This window comes from Puma concolor, chromosome E1, assembly GCF_028749965.1.
Source record: "Puma concolor isolate L17-30 chromosome E1, mPumCon1.1.hap2, whole genome shotgun sequence".
Classification (NCBI taxonomy): Eukaryota; Metazoa; Chordata; class Mammalia; order Carnivora; family Felidae; genus Puma; species Puma concolor.
Genome location: NC_141680.1, coordinates 15,156,207 through 15,183,786, shown reverse-complemented (window position 1 = coordinate 15,183,786; position 27,580 = coordinate 15,156,207). Strand labels below are relative to the sequence as shown.

Sequence of the window (27,580 nt, the reverse complement as noted above, 5' to 3'; positions counted from 1 at the left end):
GGCTCCGGAGCGCCGCGGACAGAGCAGGGAGGAGGCAGAGGAGGAGAGGGAGGCGGGGCGGGCAGGCCCAGCCCAGGAGCTGGGCGGTGCGACTCACCTCTGCTCCCGGCCTGCGGAGCCAGAGCGGCCAGGATCCCTCGCAGCTCCGACGCCGAGATCCGGACACGCTCCAACCCCTCCGCCATCTTCGCGGCTGCTGCTACAGCTGCAGCCACTCCGCCACCGCCGCGCGCAGCCAGGAAACCACGACGGACGGGCGGTGCGCGCGCTTACCCACCTCCCACCCGTGTCCCCGCCCCCTCCCGCCCTCCTCCCCTAACGACGGTGGCCGCACAGGGAGGAAAAGCTCTGAACGCCAGTTCAGCCACTCCAGAGGGCTGGGGAGGCGGGCGCTGCGCGTGCGCAGAGGTGTGGTCGGGAAGGTGAGCTGAGGCTGGAGTTGGGAGCGCGGCGCCTGTGAGGTGAGGAGAGGCCAGACCGGGCCAAACCAGGCCAGGCCAGGCGGGCGTTCGTGGCAGTGGCTGCTGTTGCAGCTGTGGTGGCCATCGAGGACACCGGGACTTTGGGCTGACGGAGACACCCACAATCCGGCCTCCAGTCATCCTAGGCCAGGGTCTCCCGCCACAGGCCTGGACTAGCGCCCCAGTCTTTTACTTGGGGACCTTAAGCTCTTGTAAGAGCAGTTATTATCTGCACCCCGCCCTCCTTTTTTGTAGATGAGAAAACTGAATCCTAGAGAACCGTAGCAAATTGACCAGGGTGACACAATGGTTAGCTACCAGAGTATCAAGTCTTTTCATTTATGTCTTTTCCTTTATGGCGGACTACCTCCCCGAGACCCCTGACTTTTTTTCTTTTTTTCCTCCTGACTTTTTAAAAATACAGTATAGTTGGCTTCTGCTGAGGGAAGGGATTGTGTGGAAGTAAATCGAGGTATTGTAAGTTGATTTGGGAAGTTCTGTATCATTGTGGATTTTTGGGAGAATTAGCTGACTTCCCTGGTTCTGTGGTTGTGGTTGTTGTTTTGCTTTGTTTTTGTTTTTTGGGGTTTTTGTTTTGTTTTGTTTTTTTCATCTTTAAAATGTAACTGGATCAGAAGACTGGTACTTTAACTTCTTGTTCCTGAGCCCCTATTCAGAACTGTGGTGAAACTCCCTCCACCTGTTGCTCTTTACCAGTCCCACACAGTCTGTTGGACCTCTACACCATCAAAGAATAGTTACACATTCTTATTCCTTAGACTGGGCCTAAAAGATTTGAACAATCTCTGATAGAACTAATTCAGTCCCTATTATGTGACACAGATTTAGCCACCAGAAGGTTAAGCAGGTGGAGAAAGGTAAAAGATATGTGAAGAGATTCAATGATTCAAAAGAAGGAAATTGATTTGAGTGGTCAGAGCAAATGGCAATCTTTAAAACAGGAACAAAATAAGAAAAAAATATTAAAACCTAGCCATTTTAACATTGGAGTTAGGACATTGCATCAATTTTTTTCAAAAAATGGAAAACCAATCTGAACAATACTTTCTTAGAGAGGAAAAACATGATTGCCAAATTAATGCAACAGTGTACCGCAGAGGAGATATGCCAAAAGTTTAAACAACTCAAGAGAATTTACCAGAACTCAGAAGGGAAGTAGAACATAAAACTATAAGAAACAAGAATAGAAGACATGGAGAATGGATCCAGAAAACTAATAATAAATACAAGTTCCGGAAGGTCATAATGGAACTGACTGAGAAGGATCAGTTATCAAAGAAATAATAGAAGAAAATTTACTAAGTTGATGAAAAAATTTGAATTTAAGACTTAAATTTAGCCCTCAGATTTAAAGCATTCATGAAATACCAAGGTAAAAATAAATGAACAATCATAGTTAGACCTGTATTACAATGAAAGCTTCTGAGTTTATTTTTATTTTTTTTTTAATTTTTTTTTCAACGTTTATTTATTTTTGGGACAGAGAGAGACAGAGCATGAACGGGGGAGGGGCAGAGAGAGAGGGAGACACAGAATCAGAAACAGGCTCCAGGCTCTGAACCATCAGCCCAGAGCCCGACGCGGGGCTCGAACTCACGGAGCGCGAGATCGTGACCTGGCTGAAGTCGGACGCTTTAACCGACTGCGCCACCCAGGCGCCCTGAAAGCTTCTGAGTTTAAAAAATTCAAATGTGTTTGACATGTAACAGCAAGATGTATAATTTAAAAAAATTTTAAGCTAGTTGCAGAACAATATATAGAGTATGGTTTTATCGGGTTGCAGCAAAAAAAATTTTTTCATATGTATATTTCTCTATAAATACATCCAAAAAGGTATGGAACTATGTACATAACAAAACTTTAATTATAGTGGTTGTCTTTGTAGAAGAGAGTAGATTTAATGGGAGAGATTGAAACATCTTTATAGTTCTATGTTTTTAATTCTTATAGTAGGAATTTGGTCACATATGGGTAATCCAAAAAACAAAAAACATTTGGATAATGGGAAAGGGAGGAATTCAATTTCTAAAACCAAAAATTTTACAGGTCACGTTTGCTGAGCACAAAGTAGTAAAACTAGAAGTAAATAACCACAAATTAAGCAAAATTCTACTTAGAATTTTCTTTTTTTTTTCAACGTTTTTTATTTATTTTTGGGACAGAGAGAGACAGAGCATGAACGGAGGAGGGGCAGAGAGAGAGGGAGACACAGAATCAGAAACAGGCTCCAGGCTCTGAGCCATCAGCCCAGGGCCTGACGCGGGGCTCGAACTCACGGAGCGCGAGATCGTGACCTGGCTGAAGTCAGACGCTTAACCGACTGCGCCACCCAGGCGCCCCACTTAGAATTTTCTTAAAACATAAATTTTAAATAATTCCTAGGTCAAAAAAATAAAGCTACGAGTGTGGATTCTTTAAAAATTAAAATTAATGAAAATATTGCATAATAAAATGTATCATTAAAGCAGTACTCAGAGGAAAATTTATAGCCTGAGTGCTTTTATTACTAATTAAAATTGTTTTTTAATGTTTATTTATATTTGAGAGAGACAGAATGCGAGCAGGGGAGGGGCAGAGAGAGAGAGAGAGAGAGAGAGGGAAACAGAATCTGAATTAGGCTCCAGGCTCTGAGCTGTCAGCACAGAGCCCTACGAGGGGCTGGAACTCCTGAGCTGCGAGATCACAACCTGTGCTGAAGTTGGACGTTTAACTGAGCTACCCAGGCGCCCCTTACTAATTTTAAAAGGATGCAATCCAGTAAATGCCCTACTGGGTATTTACCCAAAAAATACAAAAAGACTAATTCAAAAGGGATACATGCACCATCCCTGTGTTTATTGCAGCATTATTTACAATCACCAAACTATGGAAGCCGCCCAAGTGTCCATCGATAGATGGAGAAGAAAGATGTGATATTGTGTGTGTGTGCGCGTGCGTGTGTGTATACACACACACGTATATGTGTATGTATATGTGTGTAAATACATAATAGAATATTATTCAGCCATAAAGAATGAAATCTTGCCATTTGCAACAACATAGTTGGAGCTAGAGAGTATAAGGCTAAATGAAATAAGTCAGAGAAAGACAAATAACATGATTTCATTTATATGTGGAATTCAAGAAACTAATGAGCAAATGGAAAAAAAAAAAAAGAGGCCAAGCAGACTCATAACTGTAGAGAACATACTGATGGTTACTAGAGGGGAGGTGGGTGGGAGAATGGGTGAAATAGGTGATGAAGAAGGATTAAGGAGTATACTTATACTGATGAGCACTGAGTAATGTATAGAATTGTTGAGTCGCTATATTGTACACCTGAAACTAATATAACGCTATGTTAATTACACTGAAATTAAAATTAAAAACTTCATTTAAATAAAAACTTTTAAGAACTTAAGATTTTTAAAGAACAATAATATGCTAAGCATTAAACAAGAGTAGAAAATGGAAGAAATAAAGATGAAATCAGAGATTAATAAAAGAAAAAGAATAGCACTTGATAAATAAATGGGAGAGTTCATTCTTCAGAAATAAAACAGACATTAAAAATAGACACATTTCCAGGTGCCTGTGTGGCTCAGTTGTTTAAGTGTCCTACTCTTGATTTTGGCTCAGGTCATGATCTCACAGTTTGTGAGTTCAAGCCCTGCATCGGGCTCCTCGCTCACAGTGCAAAGCCTGCTTGAGATTCTCTCTCTCTCCCTCTCTCTGTTCCCTCTCTGCTCCTTGTTCTCTCTCACTCTCTCAAAATAAATAAACTTAAAAAAAATAGACACACTTCAGGAGCATCTGGCTGACTCAGTCGGTAGAGCATGCAACTCTTGATCTCGGGATTGTTTCTTCACCAGTCTTATATCAGTAAATTATGCCATCATCTAAGTCAAAACCCAGGAGTTACCCTTAATACCTACCCCTCCCCCACTCCCCACATTTAATCCAATATCAGGACATGTCTCTTTTATTTCTGCAGTGGACAGCTATGGAATTAATTACCCCAACATTCTCACCTTTTCTCTTGAAAAGTGCCCCCCCCCCCTTCTCACTTGGAAGTACCTTTTCTTTTTGTCTTTCCTTTTTTTCTTATTTCATTTGCTATTTTTCCCTCAGGTGCAGAGATTTGAGGCAATCATGCTATTCGTCCACCTTGTCATCAACAAGTCCTTTCTCATTTTATCTTTTTTCCCTTCAAACCAGTTACTTATGTTCCTTCCCCCCTTCTTAGGTAGCCAGTCTAATGTGTTTGATATATGTCTTTGAATATACATGTATCTTTGAATAGTTTCATGTGCATGTCTTAAATGTGCATAATTGATACTGTGTCATAGAAATCATTGTTTCTTCTTCATGTTTCTGTAATTTCTTCTGACTGTTGCATAGTATTATCTTAAATGACTTCACACCCTTGACTGCTGGTCCTGGGCCAAGATGTGGCAATCAGAATCCTTACCCAGAATTTTTGAACTGAAACTAAGGAAAAAATCCCTTTCCAGTGTGGAAACCATAAAATGTAAAACACAGGAGCTGTCAGCAGCCAAATGTCCTGCCATGTGGAACCAGCTGGTCTGCAATGAAAAAGAATGAAGCCAACATGCAGAAAACAGCAGACGTGAGAAACAATGAGAAAGTCCTGGAAAAATCTCAAGTCCCTGGTTCCAGTTGTTCCTGAAGCTCCATATTCCTGCCCTTCCCATGTTTCAACTCTTCTTGGATTCCGTGAGCCAGTAAATGCTGTCACCTCCACCTTGTGCCTAAGCCAATTCATATTGGGATTCTGTGACTTGCAACCAAGAGTCCTAATTATAATCTCCAAAATGTATCTCTTTTGTGTGTGTGTGTGTGGTTTTTTTTTAATTGTGGTAAAGTACACATTACATGAAATATACCATCGTAACCATTTTTAAGTGTACAGTTCAGTAGTGTTAAGTGCATTGACGTTGTGCAACCAATCTCCAGAACTCTTCTTATCTTGCAAAACTGAAACTATATCCATTTAACAACTTCCAATTCCCCCCAGCCTCTGGCGACCACCATTTTAGTTTCTGTGCATCTGACTACTCTAGGTACCTCACATAAATGTAATCATATATTTGTTTGTGACTGGCTTATTTCACTTAGCATAATATCCCAAAATTCATCCATGTAACATGTCAGAATTTCCTTCCTTTTTAAGGCTGAATGATATTCCATTGTATGTATATGCCACATGTTGTTTACTCATTCATCTGTTGATAGATACTTAGGTTGCTCCTACCTTTTGACTATTATGAATCCTACTGCTCCTAACATAGGTATACAAATACGTCTTTGAAACACTCTGAATTCTTTTGGGTATATACCCAGAAGAGGAATTGCTGGATCATATGGTAATTCTATGTTTAACTTTTTGAGTAACTACCATACTGTTTTTCATAGCAGCTGCACCATTTTATATTTCCACGAACAGCAACAGTACACTAAAGCTCCAGTGTCTCCATATCCTGCCCAATACTTGTAGTTTTTTTTTCCAACGTTTTTTATTTATTTTGGGACAGAGAGAGACAGAGCATGAACGGGGGAGGGGCAGAGAGAGAGGAAGACACAGAATCGGAAACAGGCTCCAGGCTCCGAGCCATCAGCCCAGAGCCTGACGCGGGGCTCGAACTCACGGACCGCGAGATCGTGACCTGGCTGAAGTCGGACGCTTAACCGACTGCGCCACCCAGGCGCCCCAACTTGTTTGTATTTTAATAGTAATCATCCTAATAGGTGTAAGGTGGTATCTCATTGTGATTTTCATCTGAATTTCCCTAGTGATTAGTGATGTTGAGCAACTTTTCATGTGCTTGTGGCCATTTCTATATCTTCTTTGGAGAAATGTCCATTCAAGTCCTTTTCCCATTTTAAAATCAGATTTGTCTTTCCAAAATACATCTTGAATGATTATTTTTTCTACCCTCACTTGCACCATCCAAGCACCTGTGGATTTTCATGTAGACAACAGTACTTCCTAAATGGACTGATTCCAATCTTCTTTCTTTCCTTTTCATTCACCACAATGGAGCCAGAGTGAATTTCTGAAAATACAAATTCTGACATGTCACTTACCTGCTCAGAATTATCCAAAGGCATTCTGTTGCTCTTCAGAAAAAAATCCATGAGCCATGGTCACTTATGATGTAGACCTTGCCACCTTCACTCTTTCTTTCTTATCACACTCCCCTTTGATCACTATTTTCAGATACATTGGCCTTCTTTTAGTTTCTGGAATATGCCAAGTTATTTTCCTCCTTGAAGCCTTCACACATATTCCCTCCACCTGAGACACTTTTCCCTCTACTCTCCCCATTCACCTTATGGGTCATAACTTAAATTTCACTTCTCCATACAGGACCTTCCTTAATCTCCTTCATCCTTGATCTACATAACTTCCCATTATAGTAGTATCCTATCATAACACACTTCCCTAATACCACCTATCAATATTTGTAAATATCTCTCCACTAGATTATAAATTTTAAGAGCAATGACAAGTCTATTTTTCTAACACTGTATCCCCAGATCAAATATCTGACACAGAGAGGTGCTCAATATTTGATTGGATGAATAAATGAATACCAGATAGGAAAAATGCTCAGAAATATCAATATGTTCAACGTTATACTAACCCATTTGAAATTTTAAATTAGATGATTTCCCCCCAAAAAATATAAATTACTGAAATTCAGGAGAAAGCAGCAAACCCAGATAAACCAATTAGCTGTGAAGTTACTGAAAAAGTTACCAGAGGTATGCTTATAAGGTAAAGACAAATCATCTTTATTTACAGATAGCATGGTCGTTTGGAGAATAAACTATAAAACTATTATATCTAACAAGGTAATCTAAGTATCCTATTACATGATAAATATACAGAAATTATTACCTTTCATATATATCATCAGTAAGCAATCAAAAAAATATTAAAAAATACCTTATTTCAAAAGCAACAAAAATATTTTCTATTTAAGCATAAATTTAATCAGATCTACACAGGACATAAATAATGAAAATCTTACTTAGAAACCTAAAACAAAGGCTTTACTAAATTGAAGGACACCCATGCTCATGGATAGGAAGACTCAGTATTTTTATTTAAAAAAAAATTTTTTTTTAATATTTATTTATTTTTGAAAGAGACAGAGCATGAGTGAGGGAGGGGCAGAGAGAGAGAGAGACATAGAATCTGAAGCACGCTCCAGGCTCCAAGCCAACAGCACTGAGCCCGACACAGGGCTAGAACCCACGAACCGTGAGATCATGACCTGAGCCAAAGTCAGACACTTAACCCACTGAGCCACCCAGGCACCCCAAGACTCAGTATTTTTAAATGTCAATTATGCCCCCACTTCATTTGCATATTCTTAAAAAATGTTTATTTTTGAGACAGCATGTGCGAGTGAGGGAGGGGCAGAGAGCGAGGGAGACAGAATCCCAAGCAGGCTCTACCCTGTCAGTGCAGAGCCTAATGCAGGGCTCAAACTAAAACTGTGAGATCATTACCCAAGCCCAAATCAAGAGTTGGTCACTTAAGCGACTGAGCCATTCAGATACCCTTCATTTGTATATCTTAAACTGGATTTTCTGGCAACCTTGATAAAGGATTTTGAAAGTTTATGGAAGAAATGTGTGAGAAAAGCCAATACATTTTTTTTTTTCCTCTGAGAGGGAGAGAGCCCACATGTGCACAAGCAGGGGAGGGGCAGAGAGAGAGGGAGAGAATCCCAAGCAAGCTTTGTGCTGTCTACTTAGAGCCCCCAACTGGGGGCTCTATCTCCATGACCTGAGCTGAAATCAAGAGTCAGACAGAGGTTTGGGGTGCCTGGGTGGCTCAGTCAGTTAAGCATCTGACTTTGGCTCAGATCATGATCTCACAGTTCATGGGTTCAAGCCCCGCATTGGACTCCCTGCTGTCAGCACAGAGCCTGCTTCAGATCTTCTGTTCTCTTCTCCCTCTGCCCCTCCCCCTCACATGCTGTCTCCCCAAAATAAATAAATATTTTTAAAAAAAAGGTCAGAGGTTTAACCAGAAAAGCCAATACATTTTGGCATAATCATGGAAGAACGTATTAATACAGTGAACTGGAAAAAGAATTGGCAGTCTGATTAGTGGAACAAAATACAAAGTCCAGGAAAGCTCCCAAGTGTTAATAGAAATTTAATCTTTGATAAACATGGCATTTCAGAGGAAATTGATTGGGTAAGTGGTGTGTTAGGGTCACAAGAGAATGTAGCCAATAAATATATACAGAAAAAGTGTCCAATCACTAACAAATATAAATTCAAACTACTAGACATATTTCATTAAATTGACAGACTAAGGGGCACCTTGGTGGCTCAGTCAATTAAGTGTCCAGCTCTTGATTTCAGCTGTCACGGTTTGTGGGTTTGAGCCATGTGCAGGGCTCTGTGCTGACAGCATGGTGCCTGCTTAGGATTCTCTGTCTCCCTTTCTCTCTGCCCCCTCCTGCTTTCTCTCTCCCCCAAAAATAAATTTTAAAAATTGACAGATTAAAAATGACACAACTGGGTGAAGGAAGAAGGGCATTCCTTAGAAACTGCTGTTGGGAATGTAAACTGATATAATCTACAACTCCTCTGGAAGTCAGTTTGGCAATGGGTATCAAATGTCTTATAAGTGTGCATGCCTTTTGATGCAAAATACATTTGGCACAATCTACCCAAAACACAAATACAGACAAAAAGATCTTGCAACAGGTCTCTTTGTTACATTAATATAGATTCCACCCCCCCCCCCCATCAAAAAAAACTTTATGGTATTTATGTGAAAAGAAGTAGCCATCTAAAATGTTGTATATCTATTGATAAGCAAAGATTCACATATTGTCTCAGAAAAAGCAAGCTAGGGGCATCTGGCTGGCTCAGATCATAGGACTTTTGATTTCAGGATCATGAATTCAAGCCCCACGCTGGGTATAGAGGTTAAAAATAAAATCTTAAAAAAAAAAAAAAAAAGAATAGAAAAAAGAGGGGCACCTGGGTGGCCCAGTTGGTTAAATATCTATCTGGACTCGGTTTCAGCTCAGGTCATCATCTTACGGTTCGTGCCTGTATCAGGCTCTGCACTGACATCATGGAGCCTGCTTTGGTTTCTCTCTCCCCCTCTCTCTGCCCCTCCCCACTCACTCTCTCAAATGAATGAACATTAAAAAAAAAGAAAGTGAAAAAGAAAAGGCAAGTTATCAAATCTGTCAAAAAAGTTTTGTTTATATAGGTGTGTGGGCCTGGAAAGATAAATCCCAGAAGTTAGATAGCAATTGTCTTTGAGGAGGAAACAGATCAAATTCTGTTTTTTACACTGGACATGCATTGCTTTTGTTAATAAGGAAAAATAAGAAACTTAATGTTTAAATGCTACAATAAAAATAGTGAAAAATGGAAGCATAAGTTATTGAAGTAACTAAAGTAACTTTAAAGTAGTAACTAAAGAAACTTTAAAGAAATTGAGCCAACTGGAATAGGGGTAAACAAAATGTTATCTATGCTTTTAGCTGTCATATAATGTATGTATATTGAAAAAACAGGAGCTGGAAAATGAACATAATTTATCAAAATGGTAAGATTGCAAGCAATTTTTCTCCTTAAATATTTTTTAAATAAAAATTTATAGCATTTTGAACACAGTTCATTCAAACTTCACAATTATGAAAATGTAGAGACCAATGACAGTGCCAAGAAACGGATGGTGTGTATGAGGGGTGAGCTTTAAGCCTTCAAAAATCACCACCAATTATTTCCTATAAAGCTTCACCAGAAAACAACAGAACAAAAATAAATAAATAAAACCTTAACACATTTACTAAGAAAGTCGGCTTCAATGCCATTTGCAACTACGTGGATGGAACTAGAAGGTATTATGCTAAGCGAAATTAGAGAAAGAAATATCGTATCACTTCACTCATATGAGAACTTAAAATACAAAACCGGTGAACACAAAAATAATATAAAAACAGGGAGGGGGACAAAACATAAGACACTCTTAAATATAGAGAACAAACTGAGGGCTATGGGTGGAGGGAAGGGCTAAGTGGGTAAGAGGTATTAAGGAAGACACTTGTTGGGATGAGCACTGGGTATTATACATAGGGGATGAATCACTGGAATCTACTCCTGAAATCATTATCGCACTAACTAACTTGGATGTAAATTAAAAAAAACTAAAAATAATTAAAAATAAATAAAGTCAGATAATGTAGAAAAATATTTTTAAAAAATAAAAGAAAGTTAAGTCAGCTTCAAGACAAGTTTTCTATAGAGATTCTGGAGCCCCAGTACTGGAAACAGTTCCATTAACATCACAGGCCCCAGGTATATTTTCCTGTATTGTACATTTTCTTTTTTCCTCCCTCTTTTTTGAGATTTTTTTAAGAGTAATTTAAGGTTCACAGCAAGATTGATGGGAAATTAGAGACTTCCTATATATCCCATGTCCCCCACAAAAGCAGAGCCCCTTCCCCCCATTACCAACATCCCCCACCAGAGTGGTGGTGTTACAATTGAACCTGTATTACCCATCATTACCACCCAAAGTCCATGGTTTACACTATGGTTCACTCTTGCTGTTACACATTCTATGGGTCTGTAAGCCATTTTCAAAATCTTCTCATTAAACACTGTCTCAGGCTTTAACCTCTTTTTGATTCCTGGATTTCAGAACCATGTGTGCTCAGTACTGCATCTCCTTTGCTGATGTTGAGAAAGCTCGTGTCAACATTCAAGATTTTATCCACCTCACACCAGTGCTAACAAGCTTCATTTTGAATCAAGTAACAGGGCGCAATCTTTTCTTCAAATGTGAACTCTTCCAGAAAACTGGATCTTTTAAGGTAACAATCCCTTTTGCTAGTGTATCATTATCTTCTCAAACCCCTTTTGCATATACATTTATTTGATCCTCCTGACCACCCAGTAAAACAGGTAGAACTATTTTTATAGCTGAAGAAAAAGGGTTGTAGAAATTTTCCTTTGATCAAGTCCTGGTTACTTAGCATCAGTGTTTACAAGCCACTTGAACATTTACTTAATCTCAAATTTTCTTTATTTTTTTTAATGTTTATTTTTGAGAGAGAAGAAAGAGCATGACCAGGGGAGGGGCAGAAAGAGAGGCAGACACAGAATCCGAAGCAGGCTCCAGGCTCTAAACTGTCAGCACCAAGTCCCATGTGGGGCTTGAACCCACATATCCGGAGATCATGACCTGAGCCAAAGTCAGATGCTTAACCGACTGAGCCACCAAGGCTCCCCAATCTCAAATTTTCTTATAATTGGGGTGATCATATATTTTACTGTCCAAACTAGAGCGTATTTGAGAAGGGGTAACTCGGGATTAAACCCAGACAACAGACATTAACCTGGATTATTGCAAGGCAAAATGGGCAAGGGTGATCACTGTGTATATAACCTAGTTTAGGCATTCGCTGTGTGTCAGCTTGTTATTCCTTGATACCTTATTGTGAATATAAAAGATCTAAACCCGGCTAAACCTTCACACAATAAGATCTTTTTCTATAAAATATGTCAGAGCCTTCCCTTTGCATAAAAGATAGACTTTTGGGGGCATCTGGCTGGCTCAGTCAGAAGAGCATGCAACTAACTCGATTTGGGGGTTGTGAGATTGAGCCCCATGGGTGTAGAGATTAAATTTTTAAAAACTTAAAAAAATTTTTTTAAAAAGTTAAACTTCTGTGTTGATTCGCTACTATAATTTCTGACAGTTGAGCTTCTTTAAGATCCTTTCAGTTAAAAATCTGAAAGCCGCATTTAGCCCTATGCCTGACAGGTATTAGTACCCATTAAGTGGTAGCTTTAGGACCTTTTTCCCCACCCATTAATGAGCACTTTTATGTTAAACAAAACACTATTCTCTTTTGCCCTTTGCTTCTGCTATGGTTTTATTTTTTATTCATTAGACATCAAACACTTATTTTCACTTACTAGGAACATATATATACACATACACACATATATACAGTAGGTCTTGTGCTATTATCCACACTTACAAGGGAAGACAAGCTAGTCAACAAACAGGTTAATGACAAGTAATGTAAGACAGATACAAATAAAACGCCATGGATTGAAATGCCTAATTCTGCCTGGGAGATCAATAAGTTGAACCAAATGCTGTTTGACCCAAGTCTTACAGGTGAGCACTTTTAGCCAGATCAAGGAATGAAGGAAAAGAACTAGACTTAGGGGTACCAGCATGCTGAGAGGTACGGGGGTATGGGCTAACCTGGTAGGAGGGAAACTGGAAGCAATTTAGGATGGCTAGAACAGTGACGAAAGCAGGAAATATGTTTTAGAAAGACCACAACTTACAAGGAATCTGTACTTCTTACAAAATAGCCAGTCAATGAAAAAAGGTAACATTTGTTTTTATTCAACGTTTATTTATTTTTGGGACAGAGAGAGACAGAGCATGAACGGGGGAGGGGCAGAGAGAGAGGGAGACACAGAATCGGAAACAGGCTCCAGGCTCTGAGCCATCAGCCCAGAGCCTGACGCGGGGCTCAAACTCACGGACCGCGAGATCGTGACCTGGCTGAAGTCGGACGCTTAACCGACTGCGCCACCCAGGCGCCCCAACATTTGTTTTTAAAAGGTCACTTTCAGGGGCACCTGGGTGGCTCAATCAGTTGCTCAACGACTCCTGATCTCAGCTCATGTCATGATTCCAGGGTCGTGGGATCGAGACGCTCATCGGGCTCAGTGCTAGGTGTGGAGCCTGACTGGAATTCTCTCTCCGCCCCCTCTCCCTTGCCCCTCTCACCTGCTCAAGCTCTCTGAAAATTAAAAACAAAAAAACAAAAAACTAATTTTAAAAAGGCCAATTTCATAATCTAGTGGAAATATTAGAGAATGAGCCTTGGAGGATCAGTTGAGGTTTGATACAATGCAAGTTGAGAAATGAAGCTTCACCAAGGTAGTGGCAAAGACACATGAGATATTTCTGAGGTAGAATCAGTGAGATTTCGTGATGGAATGGATGTGTGGTGTTAGGAAGAGAAAACTCATGAAAGCTCTTTGGTGTTTTAAAAAGAAACTTTTCCATCAAATCCATGGATTCACCATCCTTTTCCAGATTCGTGGTGCCCTTAATGCAATCAAAGGCTTGATTCCTGCCACCTCAGAAGAGAAGCCCAAAGCTGTGGTTACTCACAGCAGTGGAAACCATGGCCAGGCTCTTGCTTATGCTGCCAAATTGGAAGGTATTTGATTAACTTCTCAGGGTACTGGGTAGGATCATCAGATAAGAGTGGAAAAGTATTCTTACTCCCAGTGAGACTGGTGATAATTGTGGGAAGGATATTTCCAAGTTCCTATCTGATTATATAAGCAAACTGACAGAAGTTTCTATTCTAAATTCTGATTTGTACTAACTACACATGGTTCTCTCTCCCAGGGATTCCTGCTTACATTGTGGTGCCCCAAACAGCTCCCAACTGTAAAAAATTGGCAATACAAGCCTATGGAGCCTCCATAGTATACAGTGAACACAGTGATGAGGTAAAGAAGAGGGCAGTGCTCAGTGTCACCTTGACTGTCAAATGAAACTTCTCATCCTAGCTTACTGGCTATTCTGTCTCCTATGTTTCCTCTTCATCTCTCAATGTTAACATGCCCAACTTTTTCTCTATACTCACTCAGGTGACATCATTAATCTACGAGTTTAAAATATCACTTATACTCTTAACTCCAGTCCTGATCTTTGCCCTTAACCCAGACTTGTATATCCAACAATTACCTGATATTCCCACTCGGAATGTCTTAATAGGCATCTCAAATGTACTCTAAAACCAAACTCCTGGGGAAGCTGGGTGGCTCAGTCAGTTAAGTGTCTGACTCTTGATTTCGTCTCAAGTGATCTTGCGGTTCATGAGTTTGACCCCTGCTCTGTGCTGACAGCGAGGAGCCTGCTTGGGATTCTTTGTCTCCCGTCTCCCTCTCTCTGTCCCTCCCCTGTTCGCTCTCTCTCTCTCAAAAATAAACATTAAAAAAAAAAAAAAAAATTCCTGAACTTCCTCCCCAAAACTGCTCCTCTTCCAGTCTTCTCTATCTCAATAAATGACAACTTGTATCCTTCTAGGTGTTCAAAGTAAATGAAGTCATCTTTGAGAACTCTCCCACACCCTACATCCAAATCTTAGTCCTACTTTCAAATCATTTCCATTATCCAACTACTTCTAACAGCCTCTACCATCAACACCCTGATTCAAACCAACATCAGTTCTCAACTAGATACAGTATCCTAACTGGTTTCTCTACTTCTTCCACCCTTGCCCCACTAGTCTGTTTTCTAGAGACCAAGCAGAACTATCCATTTAATAAGTTAGAACTTGTCTCTTGTCAGCTGAAAATCCTCCAGTGGTTTCTCTCACACACAGTAGTAACCAAAATTCACACAATTATCTAACACCTGGATGAAATGGCCCATTCCAATCATATCTGACATCATCTCCCACTATTACTGTCCCCCAAACACTCCACACCAACCAAACTAACTTATTAGCCTTTTCTCAGAAAGGCCAAGCACTTCTGTTTTGTAGTCTTTGCACTTGCGATTACTCTCTTCCTGGAATATTCTGGAGATTCACAAGACTTGTTCAAACCTATTAAAATGTCACATGACCAGAGGCCCTTCCTGAGCACCCTATCGAAAACAAACTTACTTTTCTCCATAGCAGTTAGACATACCATATATTTACTTATATGCACCCCTTCCCACCATATTGGAACATAAATCCACTGAGCACAATGATCATTTTGTTCACGGTTATATCCCCAGTGCCCAAAAATAGTCTGAAATAAGGATGGCCAATAAAATGTTAAATGACTGAATCTAACTTGTTGGGAACTCTATTCAGTATAAATGGAGTGAGCTACATTAATGTACTCTTTCAGTCCAGAGAAAATGTTACAAGAAGAATTTTGGAAGAAACAGAAGGCATCATGGTACATCCCAACCAGGAGCCTGCAGTGATAGCTGGGCAAGGGACGATTGCCATGGAAGTGCTAAACCAGGTGAGAGCTGTTAATTCTTGTTTAACCACTGGTAAAGCTGATATCTGGCTGTAGTCTATTTTACATATATATAAAACTGGTTATTGATAGACCTATTTATACTTTACGTTCTTTTCACTAAAGATACCCTTGATAGATGCACTGGTGGTTCCTGTAGGAGGAGGAGGAATGGTTGCTGGAATAGCAATTACAGTTAAGGTAAGAAAACAGCTTCTGGGGGTGCCTCGGTGCTCAGTTGGTTCAACATCCAACTTCCGCTCAGGTCATGATCTCACAGTTCATGAGTTTGAACCCCACACTGGGCTCTATGCTGACAGTTTAGAGCCTGGAGTCTGCTTCAGATTCTGTGTCTCCCTCTCCCACTGCCCTCCCTGCTCATGCTCTGTCTCTGTCTCTCAAAAATAAATAAACCCTAAAAAAAAAAAAAGAAAGAAAAATAGCTTCAAAAAAAAAAAAAGAAAGAAAGAAAATAGCTTCTGGAGGACTCCCCACTTCAGGCATAGCAAATTTTATTTTACATCATACTACACTATGGATACTTGGTTCAACATTCCTCCCAATTGCTATTCCTTCCCATCATCCCTTGGCACTTGAAATGGAAGGCTCTTCTCTGCCTCACTACCTTGTTCTTAGTCCATAACAACTGGACAGCACAAAAGCAGTTACAATGAGTGACACCCTCATAGTTCTTTCCCTGAATTCCACCTCAACAACCCACTATCCAGGGGCTACTCTTTCCCCAAGTTATCAATGGAACCAGATATGATCTAAGCAACTTAAGGCCAGTATTAGGGATACAATTTAAAATGCTTAAAGGTCTATTTTCATTACATCAATCAAAGGAAAGGCTCTTACTTAACAGAAATGTGTTACCTATGTTGCCTATTTTACTGCACGCATGCAAAGCAAAATGCTGTGGCTAGTTGTAAAATATCTAATATTCCTCTTCCCAGGCTCTGAGACCTAGCGTGAAGGTATATGCTGCTGAACCCTTGAATGCAGATGACTGCTACCAGTCCAAGCTGAAAGGGGAACTGACCCCCAATCCCTATCCTCCAGAAACCATAGCAGATGGTGTCAAATCCAGCATTGGCTTAAACACCTGGCCTATTATAAGGGACCTCGTGGATGATGTCTTCACGGTCACAGAGGATGAAATTAAGGTGAGGCTCCAATAGAAAAGGAAAATATAAAACAATGGATCAACTTCTTAGGCAAAAGAATCTTCTGTTTTAAGTAGAAACTGACTCCCTGGGGACTTGACTAGATGACTTCATGACATGTAGGAGGGTGCCCCAGATGTACTAGACAATCCTCTCAACAGAAGCAGAGTAAGGATGGGAAAAAAGCCCTGCCCTTCCCTGGCAAGCATATACATATGGCCAAGAAGAAAATTCAGACTGGGCATATAACCCCATCTGGCCTTTAACTGTAAAGGCCAACCAACGAGGCTCTTTCTCCTTCTCCCATTTCACTAATTCTTACTCCTTTTCATACCAACAGTATGCAACCCAGCTGGTGTGGGAGAGGATGAAACTGCTTATTGAACCTACAGCTGGTGTTGGAGTGGCCGCTGTGCTGTCTCAGCATTTTCAAACAGTTTCCCCAGAAGTGAAGAACATTTGTATTGTACTCAGTGGCGGAAATGTAGACTTAACCTCCCTAACTTGGGTGAAGCAGGCTGAAAGGCCAGCTCCTTATCAATCTGTTTCTGTTTAGTTTATGCAAAAGAGATGGGATTCAGTGTCTTGAGATACTTGGAAATTTTGTTTCTTGGTTACTTTAACTTCCTATCTTCCCCTCTTAAACAGCTTTCAAAATCCTACTGGAAAGTGGATGTTTCAGTAATAGTTTTGTTTTGTTTACTAAGTAAGTAGCAAGAGAAAAACATCCATAGTTTACTGAGACAACTTATCAGGGCCAAGAAAAGCCTTTTGCCAAAACTGGCAGCAGACCTCTAGGCTAAAGTAGAAAACAAACTTTGTCCAATTACAACCTGTAGGATCCCATCCCTAGAGTGCTAACTAGCAGCAATGAGACAGAATCCCAGTGAATCCATTACTCCATATCCACCTCAGGCACTGTTGAAGAGATCTCACTTTTCATCCATGGTACTGGTTCTGGTACATATGGATCATAAGTCCATTTGGGGAAAACTCGTTTATAGAGGTTCATCAGTACTGTGTCCTGAGATTTTAGCTTCCCATCAAAACTGCACTTCATGTGGCCATGAGTACCTAGAAAGAAAACAGAGCAAGTTGGTCAAATTAAAATAGAAAACGTTAAAGCAGTAGTCTTCTAACCCAACAGTCATTTAGTAGCACTGGAGAAACCTAGACAAGGTACCAAATCCCACATTCTCTTACCTAAAGGCTCCTTGATGTGTCCCCTGCGGCCCCACTTTGTTCTCAGTTCCACTGGTTTAAACCACAACACATCCTCTTAGAAAGAAACAAAGAGAAGACCAAGATGAAACATGTACCCACAAAGGGTAAACTCAACCCTCACCCCACAAAGGCAATCTGATCCCATCCTTCACACCCACCTCTGTTGAAGAACATGTAGCGCACTACTGCCATCTTAGTAAAAATTTTGAAAGGATGACCACTCAAAACAACTCTCTTGATGACCATTCTGTCTGGATCCACTGACAACAGATGGCCTGTGGCAATGAGGCTGTGCATTCCTATGCAGCAAAAGCAGAGCAACAGGAGTCTACAAGCCAAAGCCTTCACTGATTGCCCCCGTCCACTTAAAGACCCAAACAAGATCTTTTTAGAGAAACCTTAAAGTAAGGATATATTATGCTGCCCTCCTGGGTCCATGCAAAGATCATTAAATGATATTCCCTCTACGCCTGTTGTGAGAACCTATCCTAAATACAGCAGTCTGAGCAGCACCTATCAACTGGCTATGGTTTATAAGCAAGATAAAGTTCCGTTTGTCATCCTTGTCTCAGACCCAGTCTGAGGCTGAGATTGGGATATTTTGAAAACTATTATTACGTTCTTCATACCATATGACTCTCAAATCTAAATACAGGAAATAGTTTTAAACCTATTGGGGCGCCTGGGTGGCGCAGTCGGTTAAGCGTCCGACTTCAGCCAGGTCACGATCTCGCGGTCCGTGAGTTCGAGCCCCGCGTCAGGCTCTGGGCTGATGGCTCAGAGCCTGGAGCCTGTTTCCGATTCTGTGTCTCCCTCTCTCTCTGCCCCTCCCCTGTTCATGCTCTGTCTCTCTCTGTCCCAAAAATAAAATAAAACGTTGAAAAAAAAAAAAAAAATTTTAAAAAACCTATTAAGGACCTACAGGTCTGTTCACCTCTGTGAACTTAACTTACCATTGCTATTCTGTTTAAAAAGCAGTACAGATGCAGGAGGAAACGTGATTGGGCCATATACTGTCGCTACCAAGGCCACATCAGCAGTCAGGAATCTCTGAAATTTATGTTTATCCGCTGTGATAATAAGGGTTAAAAAATAAAAAGTAAAAACATTTTGAGAAGCCATAGGTAATCCAGAAGCCTGTGAAAAGCTGTATCATTGCAACTCAAATCTAAGGCAACTTATGTTTCTTTGCCCCACTAGTTCTCAAAATATTTTCCTACTTCAATACAACTGTGAGATACAACTCAGTCCTTCACAGTGATTTTTCAACAGGGAGGCAGAATCTTGGAGCTTGGACTATATTTGGGGTTTGAAAAAGTTCTCCAGGTGATTCTGACACTCATTATCCCTACCTTGTTTAGGAAGCAATGCTTTACAGAAAACACCTCCACTAAATCAAAAGCCTGTAGTCATGAGCAAGAATTGGCAAATATTTTCTATAAAGGGCAAGATAGTATTTTAGGCCTGTGGCCATACAGTCTTTCTGTTCCAACTACTACTCAGCTATGCCACTATAGCAAAAAAGCAGCCACAGACAACACATGAGAAAAAAAGGGGGAAAAAAGAAGGAAAAAAAAAACCCCAACAACCCACAACTGTGTTCCAACAAAATTTTATTTAACAAAAACAAGCAGTGGGGCAGATCTGGCCTAAGGGCCATACTTAGCTGATCTCTGATCTTGAGGACTACCTGAGCTTCTGCTTTTATCTTCAATGCAACTCTCCCTCCTGCTTAATACTGAATTTACAGAGAAATAAAATATTTTAAGGGAAAGAGAAGATAATTCCTCATTTAGATAGCATAGCTGATTAACATATGGCTAGTAAGAACAGAAATTATCCAGAGTACCCATTAATACTGCCTTCATCATCTTCCTCCAGCCACTGCTGAAAGCTGAGTGTGTGTGGTAATGTTCAGAAGCCTCCAAATATCTTCCCACTCCTAATGTATAGGAGTCCAATCATTTTTGCCATAAAAGTGTCCCTGGTCACCACTCTTCAACATCTTATCCCAACATCTCAGAAGCCACATACTTGTTTTACCCAACTGTGGGCCACCCCTATCCTTCACCCACACTGCCACCGGCCATCAGATGCCAAGGGTTCTACACTTTGTGACACCATTTTATAGAGCCACCAACTCCCATTCAAAACCACTTTGGAACAAATACTCATGGCAGAGAAGCCTCAGCACCACACAGAGGTTGCATCACTGGGATGCTTCAGACAGGTTCAGACATCGTGAATAAAAACATCATTGGCTCCTAGACCAGAGTAGTGAAAATACCCTTAACCCAGAAACCCAGAGTTTGAAATTGTGTATTCTACACACCCGCACTAAAAATCAATAGTCCCCCCAAAAGACATTAAGATGGACAAGAACCCAGAATCTTTCCCACTGCTTTACCTGCAGTGTGCTGAGAGAACAAAGGTGAGGCTCGGAAGCGCCTGAACCCACAGTGGAAGATCAGCTCCTCCTTAGCTTTCACAGGCTCAGTGTTGCCAGGGTGCCGGCTCACCACCATATTCAGTACTGACATCTGGGAACCACATAAGAAAAACAGACCTTCCTATCTGGAATAGAGCAGCCTAAACTGAAAGAAGACAAACTAAACTAGCAGATCCAAATTCGCTCTAATACTCATTTACAGTAAATAAGATTTACCTTTTACCTTTACCAACAACTGGCATTCAAGTTACATATAGGCTGGTTTTTGGGGCTTTCACGCAGCCTTCTGTGTTAGCTAACCTTCCCGTGTCTAACAATGCAGAAGCTCAACATCTGCCACAAATGCAGTGCCTTCAAGTCACTCAACTCACCACACACCTCAAAACTACTCATTCAGGACAGTTACCTCCCAAACTCTTCCACTGACCAAAGGCCAGAGCTCTCGCATACACGCAATACACACGAGTACTGGCCATCAAGAAAGAGACCTACGCGTGGCCCAACCACTCCTTCCCGCACCCCCCCCCACCCCCCACTTAAGGCTGCCAACCCTTGGTTTAAAATCTAATCTGACAGAGAAGTCTCAGAACTCAGAGTGCATCACTGAGATGCTTCAGACAGGTTCAGACATGTTGTGTAACTCCATCATTGACTTCACCATCATATTCTCTGATTCTTCATCCAAAGGCAGATTGTTTACATCCCAATGAGTAAAATGTCGGTCACATAAAATTTCAGACTATCATACAAAACTGGTTGGAAAGTTTCTCAAGTCCCCATTTCCCACAAAATACTAACTCACCTTCTGTTCATGAGGTAGTAAAGAAAATACAATCAAGGGTGCCCCTCGCTTAAAGTATTCAATCACTGAGATAGGGACTTCAGAGACATGAAGTGTGACATACCAGCCAACCTGCCAAAAAGAAAGTAGAAAATAATCATTTACCCTTAAGGTCTCGACAATGATGAAGCATTTCTCCAAATATGTCAGAAGTCTCTTAAACTACCCTAAAGCCCATCCTCACCCTTTAAAACTGCCTTTCACAGATGCCTCAACTACACAGATTAAACTTTTCAGTTAACATCTGATACCTCTTTGTTCTCAATATCACTCTCACCAGTGACTCAGTGGCTCCTCTAATTCAGCTATGGGCAGCACAAAACTAAATAAGGTACTCATGCCAAGAGGAGGAATAAAGGAGAGGGCACCTTGGCAAACAGCAAATTACAGGGATGGACAAAGTAAGGCAGATACCTCAGCTCCTTCAACCTCTTTTTCTTCAATTTCTTTAAAAATGCGTTTCCTAGTATTAGTAAAGTTCTGAAACTGAAAGATCCGAGCATAATCTTGAGGAAGGTTTTCCTTAGGATCCCATGGAGATGTCCGGAAGCTCTTGAGGCCTCTGTATTTCTGAAATCTAGATAAAGAAGATTTTAAAAAATAGTCAAATTTATATGGTGCTACTTTTTCACTCAAGTCACTTCTAAAATGGCTAAGACTCTAACTTAAAAAAATTCTCCCACTATCTCTCAAAATAATTTAACAGCCTAAAACCACACTCCAAAACAACTCATAACAAGTATTTCAGAACCAAACCCCAGCCCCTCACTGATAAAGGACAAAGTACTTAGAGTGGCTCCTTCAGGGAGTGGCTCTTTAACCTGGCAAACAAGGTCCTTGACAAAAATATTACATCCCTAATATCCAATGTAAACCCTCTGGCTTTAATTAGACTCATCTCCAGGGAAGACATCATCTACATCTTCACGCTTTTATTCTTGCCCAAACTCCCTCAAATCCCCAAAATGTTTTATACTTTCAGTATTAGCTCCTATAGGAAGCACTTGCCGATTAACCTTAGTATTTCCCCTTCGTTAAAGTACTGTGACATTGTTAGTCTGCACCACACAGTCTGGAACTTGATTACATATTACTGTTTCTGTATGTATGTCTTACCTTCCCATATAGAATGTTAGCCCTTCAGAAACGGGGACAATGTGTTGTGTTTTTTTTTTATCACACTGACACACTTCTGAGCCACGTGAATTTTAAATAAAAACACTGATTTTAGACTTGTTGACTAACCGAATTCTTGCAGCCACATCACGGGGGGTATCTACTTCATCTGGAAACATCTCTTGCAGTCTTTCTTGTTTATATTTCTCCAACATTTTTTCTTCAGCCTCTTCATCCACATTCTCATCATACAGATCATCATGCACAGACTCTCCTATAGTCATAGTTTCACATTCTTCCTCCTCTTCCTTTTCACTGCTCTCATCCTATAGAATAAAGATTACAGTTTCACACCCGTCTCTACCCTAAAGACCATTAAACTATAAGTAAATTAGTTTTACTAGACACCTAGTCAAAATCAGTATCAATTCTAATAGAGATTAAGTTATAAAAGAAAGTCTCACTTCTGGCAGCTCTAAGTCATTCCTAGGAAACTGATCACACACAACCCTCAAGGTCAGGATTGCACTTTGCCTTGCATTTGGGGCTGTACGCAGAAGTGGCCTAAGGATTCATATCTTTACCTGAGATTCCTCTTCAATAAAATCCTCATGTTCTGTATCATCATATTCATCTTCCCCACCACTTTCACCATCCTCATCCAAAATCCATTCAGCTTGGTAACTGGATGTCCCTTTGGGAACCTTCTTTACCACCTTGGAACTTTCCTTCAAGCAGTCTGTAGAAGCCCAAATGAGTTAAGTTAAATTATATACCTCTGGGAACCTGGGTGGCTCAGTCAGGTGAGCATCTGACTCTTGATTTTGGCTCAGGTCATGATCCCAGGGTTGTGAGATTGAGCCCTGCGTCGGGTTCAGCACTGAACATAGAGACTGCCTAAGTTTCTCTCTCTTTCCCTTTTCCCCTCCACCCCTCTTACGCACTCTCTTAAAAAAGTATATACATACAGGGGTGCCTGGGTGGCGCAGTCGGTTAAGCGTCCGACTTCAGCCAGGTCACGATCTCGCGGTCCGTGAGTTCGAGCCCCGCGTCAGGCTCTGGGCTGATGGCTCAGAGCCTGGAGCCTGTTTCAGATTCTGTGTCTCCCTCTCTCTCTGCCCCTCCCCCATTCATGCTCTGTCTCTCTCTGTCCCAAAAATAAATAAACGTTGAAAAAAAAAAAAATTTAAAAAGTATATACATACATATACTTACATATACGCACACACGTGTATACACATACGTACACATACACACCTTTCCCCTATTACTCCCGTATTCTCACCTAGGCAAGATGATACCAGACATTGCTACCAACACCAGAAACTCTAGCAGACACTATGAGTAGAACAGACTACTTCCAAATTTAATTCAGCTGCCTCAGAACTAGCGACACTTACACAGCCCAATAAGCTTTGCAACAAATCAAAGTTGTTTATCTGTTTATGAGAAAACAACAACACAAGTAATTTTGAAAAATGGAGCAAAGCTATGTCCAATGTTTGCTTGGTGCAAACATACAGCCTTTAGAGATAGAGGGGAAAACTAACCTCCAAATACATCTCATCCCACCCTACCCTGTGCGCAGCTAGAGAAAATGCACAATTCTAGGCCATATGAAATACAAACAAGTTTGCCAATACCAACCATTTGCCTCATTCAGTTCCTCCTCTGTGGGCCAGGTTTGCTCCCCCTCCATTGGATCTGGGATAACCTCTGTTTGCAAAGATTCTTGTCTTTCAGGGTCTGCCTTCATTAGGACCTTAAGGTCTTCCTCCATATCAACCACAGCATCCATAGCACAAATCTGAAAACCAGAATAGTTGACACCAAACGTTACCCAAAATCTACTAAATCTAACATGGTAACCAAAAAGATTCAGAAATAACACAGTCCTCAAAATAAATAAATAAAATAAAATAAAAACAGAATGAAACAGTGAGCCCAACTGGTCAAATCTTTCAACCATTTCAATTTCCTAGCATTTTAGTCCATACCTCTACTTGCTTTTGAGGCCTTTCATAATCTGCTCTCACTCCTACACATTTATTACCTACCTTACTCCCATTAAGCTGATTTCTTCAAAGAAACCATCTGATCTATCCCTGGGACTAAATTCATGTTGTCTCTATCTTCTTCGACAGTTTCATCTCTCTTCATCTCATAAGTCATATTCATCCATCTCAACACCTGGCTCAAGTCTGAGCTCTTCTGTGAAGCTTGCTAGTCTACTTTCTCAACTTACACAGCAGGTCTCTATCCCTCAACCACACTTTTTCAATCTTTGATGTTTGCCATTTTTTCTGATGTAATTAGGCTGTCCAAGGAAAGAGACTGCATCTTGTGTCTTTTATACACTCAAAGCCAATTGCTATGTGAGGTACCTATAAAGTGCTGAATACAGGATATCAACATATTCAGTTGACTACTGTCTTACTTCAAACTAGCAGTCACCTCCAGAAGCTAGTATAGTTGTCTAAGAGTGCAGACTACCTCCTCTGATGTTATTCACATCCTACACCAGTTTACACATAAATCTACAAGTCGTTTAAAAAACATTTAATGTTTACTTATTTTGAGAGAGAGAGAGAAGGAGAGAGAGAGAGAGAACGAGTGGGGAAGGGGCAAAGATAGAGGGAGAGAGAGAAAATCCCAAGCTGGCTCTGTGCCATCAGCGTTGAGCCTGACACAGGGCTCGAGCTCACAAATCGTGAGATCGTGAGCTGAGCCGAAATCAAGAGTCAGACGCTTAAGCGACTGAGCCACCCACGCACCCCTACAACACATAGTTTTTAAGAACATCACTCTTACCTCCATTGCAGCTCCAGAGTCCTGTGATTTGACCACTCTAGGATTTAAAAGGAAAGGGTCTATAGGAGCATCTATCTGTTTCATCTGGAAATCACCCTGTCCAATGATATGCAGCAAGCTATTTACATTCAAAGTCTGTCCACGAATATAGCCTGAGATTTTCAAGGTGCCCACCAAGTTATTTTCTTCACTAGGCACAAAGTCAGCAGCATGAGCAAACATGTAGGCCCGTCGATCTCGAAAGGCAAGATGTCGTTGCTTTTGGTTAGCCAACTGCCTGAGCAGCATCTGTGCCTCCTGTTGTGTGTCTAACAGGAGAAGTTTGTCATCAGGAAAGCGCTTCTCCACTGCTTTACTTAGCTTCTTTCTGGCATCTATTTGTTTCCTTGGTGGGAGGCCAGAAATCCCCTGGACAGCTAGTGCTGTGAGCAAGAGAGAAAGGGCTTTGTTACTTACTTTACCACATGTAAATCCCCACCGTAGTTCACAAACAAGCTAACAGTTCAGTTGTGAGACCAGAGATCACTGAGAAACTGAACACTGAACTACCCTAAAAAATTTTCATAGTGAAACCAAAGTTCATACTCTTCTTCCTCTGGGCAAAGAGTAGTCCAGAAATAAAAAGCAGCTTGATAGATAATTTCTAAATGATGGACCAACTTAAGCCATACATGTACAACTCGCCACCAGCCAAATACAACCCACCAGTTGTGTTCCTGTATCAAGTGTCAGACAGAGTGCCTGGAAAATTATAGATGCATAATAAATGCTAATTCACTTCCCCCCGTTACCTCTAATACTCCTAACTCACTTACTATAGGTAGGAAGGCCCTGGGCAAAAAGGCAGGAAAGGCAGTAATCCCCAGTGCTGTCCCAGCCTTCTAGTGGATCAAGGAGAAAAAGGATGGTATCCGCCACTTTAGCCATATCTAACACAGCGTGCAGATCCCCTGGAGATAAAAGACAAAGTTAGTGGGAAGAGGTGTTTGGCACCAGCACATCATACTAAAAGAATATTACTACTACTCAGAATACAACAATAGAAAACACTGTTGTATGCTCCAACCTGGCCTTGCAGATGTGAAATACCACCGATGTTTCAAGCGGGGGCATAACAGCACAAAGCTATGGGTGCTTCCCCACTCATTCAAGTGTACTGTTCCAGTGTCCTTATCCTGAAGCAGCCTAAAGGCCTCTGGCAAGGAAATCCTGTCATGCAGAGGCACTACCAGCACCTGATGAGGAGGACCATCCTTGCTGCCCAGCTGTCTTTTCTCTGACAGAACCTGAGAATAGAAAGATCAATGTTCCAGTACTTCATTTCAGTATTGCATTTCCCATAGTATGGACGCCCCTTCCTTACCCCCCACTCCCCACTCCCAGTCCACCGCATCTTTCTTGTAAAAGGCACGTAGGCCGGGAGAGTGGGCAGAAGCCTGCACCAAAACAAAGAATGTCCTAGCATGAATCTAGATCTGCATGCCTGACCTGTGCCCGAGAATTATTTTTCCATCTCCGGCCCCTTCCCAGGGTCACATTTTTCAGTTCGAGGCATTACCGCCTAGAACAGCTGTGAAACCACACCACTCCCCAATCCCTGCTCCTCTCACCGCCTCCTTCTTCTGCTTTCGGAGCTGGCTGGCGCGATGCCTCTGGTCTACTCTGCTGAGCTCTTTTCTCACTTTCCTGCTTAGGACCTTCAGTGCTAGACGGCCTAGAAGATTAAAAAGGGCTCTTATGGGGGCGCCTGGGTGGCGCAGTCGGTTAAGCGTCCGACTTCAGCCAGGTCATGATCTCGCGGTCCGTGAGTTCGAGCCCCGCGTCGGGCTCTGGGCTGATGGCTCAGAGCCTGGAGCCTGTTTCCGATTCTGTGTCTCCCTCTCTCTCTGCCCCTCCCCCGTTCATGCTCTGTCTCTCTCTGTCCCAAAAATAAATAAACGTGAAAAAAAAAATTAAAAAAAAAAAAAAAGGGCTCTTATGCAAGGTACCAGAGAGTCCAGAAAGGGGACCCTCTCCGCCCATCTTAGAGCCTTTTGCGCGCGGTCCAGGCCGGAGATAGGAACTGTCTGCACACAAAGAAAAGCAGCTAACATCTAAAATAACCCTTCTTCCTCCAACCCTATCTTCTCACCCTTGCCGTCCCGCTGCGCGGATCCCCGACCCCGATGCCGCCCGCCTTTATGAGCTTTATTCTTCTGCTTAAGAGGGCCAGAACGGTGGGCCGCCATGCCGCCGCTCACGTGTACCTAGTCAGCACTACTTCCGGGCCGGACGGAGCGCTTCCGGCCCCCTCCTTGCCCCTCCCTCCCCGTGGCGGGGCGGGGCTCACCGCGTCCTCTCGCGAGAGTCCTTCCAACCAGGCTCAGAAATAAGACTCCGGCGTCTCAGCAAAACCGCGGAGTAAACTTTTCCCACGCGGCGGTCTACGGCTGGG

At 41.6% G+C, this 27,580-nt stretch overlaps 3 protein-coding genes and 2 non-coding genes across 7 annotated transcripts in view; 1 reads left to right on the top strand and 4 right to left on the bottom strand.

Moving 5' to 3' along the window:
• The window catches only part of SMG6 (SMG6 nonsense mediated mRNA decay factor), a 230,829-nt gene extending 230,546 nt beyond the window's left edge, over window positions 1-283 (bottom strand). Inside the window, exon 1 of the mRNA XM_025916024.2 lies at window positions 98-283. Coding sequence (XP_025771809.1) covers window positions 98-185 — 88 coding nt within the window. The 5' untranslated portion in view covers window positions 186-283. The remainder of the gene's footprint in view (window positions 1-97) is intronic.
• SRR (serine racemase) lies at window positions 214-17,367 on the top strand. Of its 3 annotated transcripts, XM_025917449.2 has the most exons (8): window positions 361-461; window positions 11,176-11,347; window positions 13,603-13,729; window positions 13,924-14,027; window positions 15,423-15,542; window positions 15,666-15,740; window positions 16,496-16,705; window positions 17,046-17,367. In XM_025917449.2, the coding sequence occupies exons 2-8, from the start codon at window positions 11,180-11,182 to the stop codon at window positions 17,259-17,261; spliced, it is 1,020 nt and encodes a 339-aa protein (XP_025773234.1). In that variant the 5' UTR covers window positions 361-461; window positions 11,176-11,179; the 3' UTR covers window positions 17,262-17,367. The 3 variants fall into 3 exon arrangements, 2 of the variants coding, with proteins under 2 accessions (XP_025773234.1, XP_086542482.1); XM_086686356.1 differs by lacking the exons at window positions 13,603-13,729; window positions 13,924-14,027; XR_015243932.1 differs by lacking the exons at window positions 11,176-11,347; window positions 13,603-13,729; window positions 13,924-14,027; ... (2 more) ...; window positions 16,496-16,705; window positions 17,046-17,367 and adding an exon at window positions 4,976-5,301 and having other exon boundaries at window positions 214-461.
• Window positions 16,035-27,424, bottom strand: TSR1 (TSR1 ribosome maturation factor). Its single transcript, XM_086686344.1, has 15 exons — window positions 27,278-27,424; window positions 26,757-26,860; window positions 26,213-26,432; window positions 25,962-26,096; window positions 25,147-25,568; window positions 23,983-24,142; window positions 22,920-23,074; window positions 22,465-22,661; window positions 21,634-21,796; window positions 21,181-21,291; window positions 20,337-20,469; window positions 18,883-18,999; window positions 18,088-18,228; window positions 17,909-17,983; window positions 16,035-17,779 (listed from the first exon to the last, which is right to left on the bottom strand). The coding sequence occupies exons 1-15, from the start codon at window positions 27,372-27,374 to the stop codon at window positions 17,601-17,603; spliced, it is 2,409 nt and encodes an 802-aa protein (XP_086542470.1). The 5' UTR covers window positions 27,375-27,424; the 3' UTR covers window positions 16,035-17,600.
• On the bottom strand, window positions 20,104-20,198 carry LOC112855942 (small nucleolar RNA SNORD91 family). Its single transcript, XR_003223067.1, has one exon. It is a non-coding gene; the product is annotated as a small nucleolar RNA SNORD91 family (small nucleolar RNA).
• On the bottom strand, window positions 20,949-21,038 carry LOC112855948 (small nucleolar RNA SNORD91 family). The gene has a single exon (XR_003223068.1). It is a non-coding gene; the product is annotated as a small nucleolar RNA SNORD91 family (small nucleolar RNA).
• Window positions 27,425-27,580: the final 156 nt, after the last annotated feature.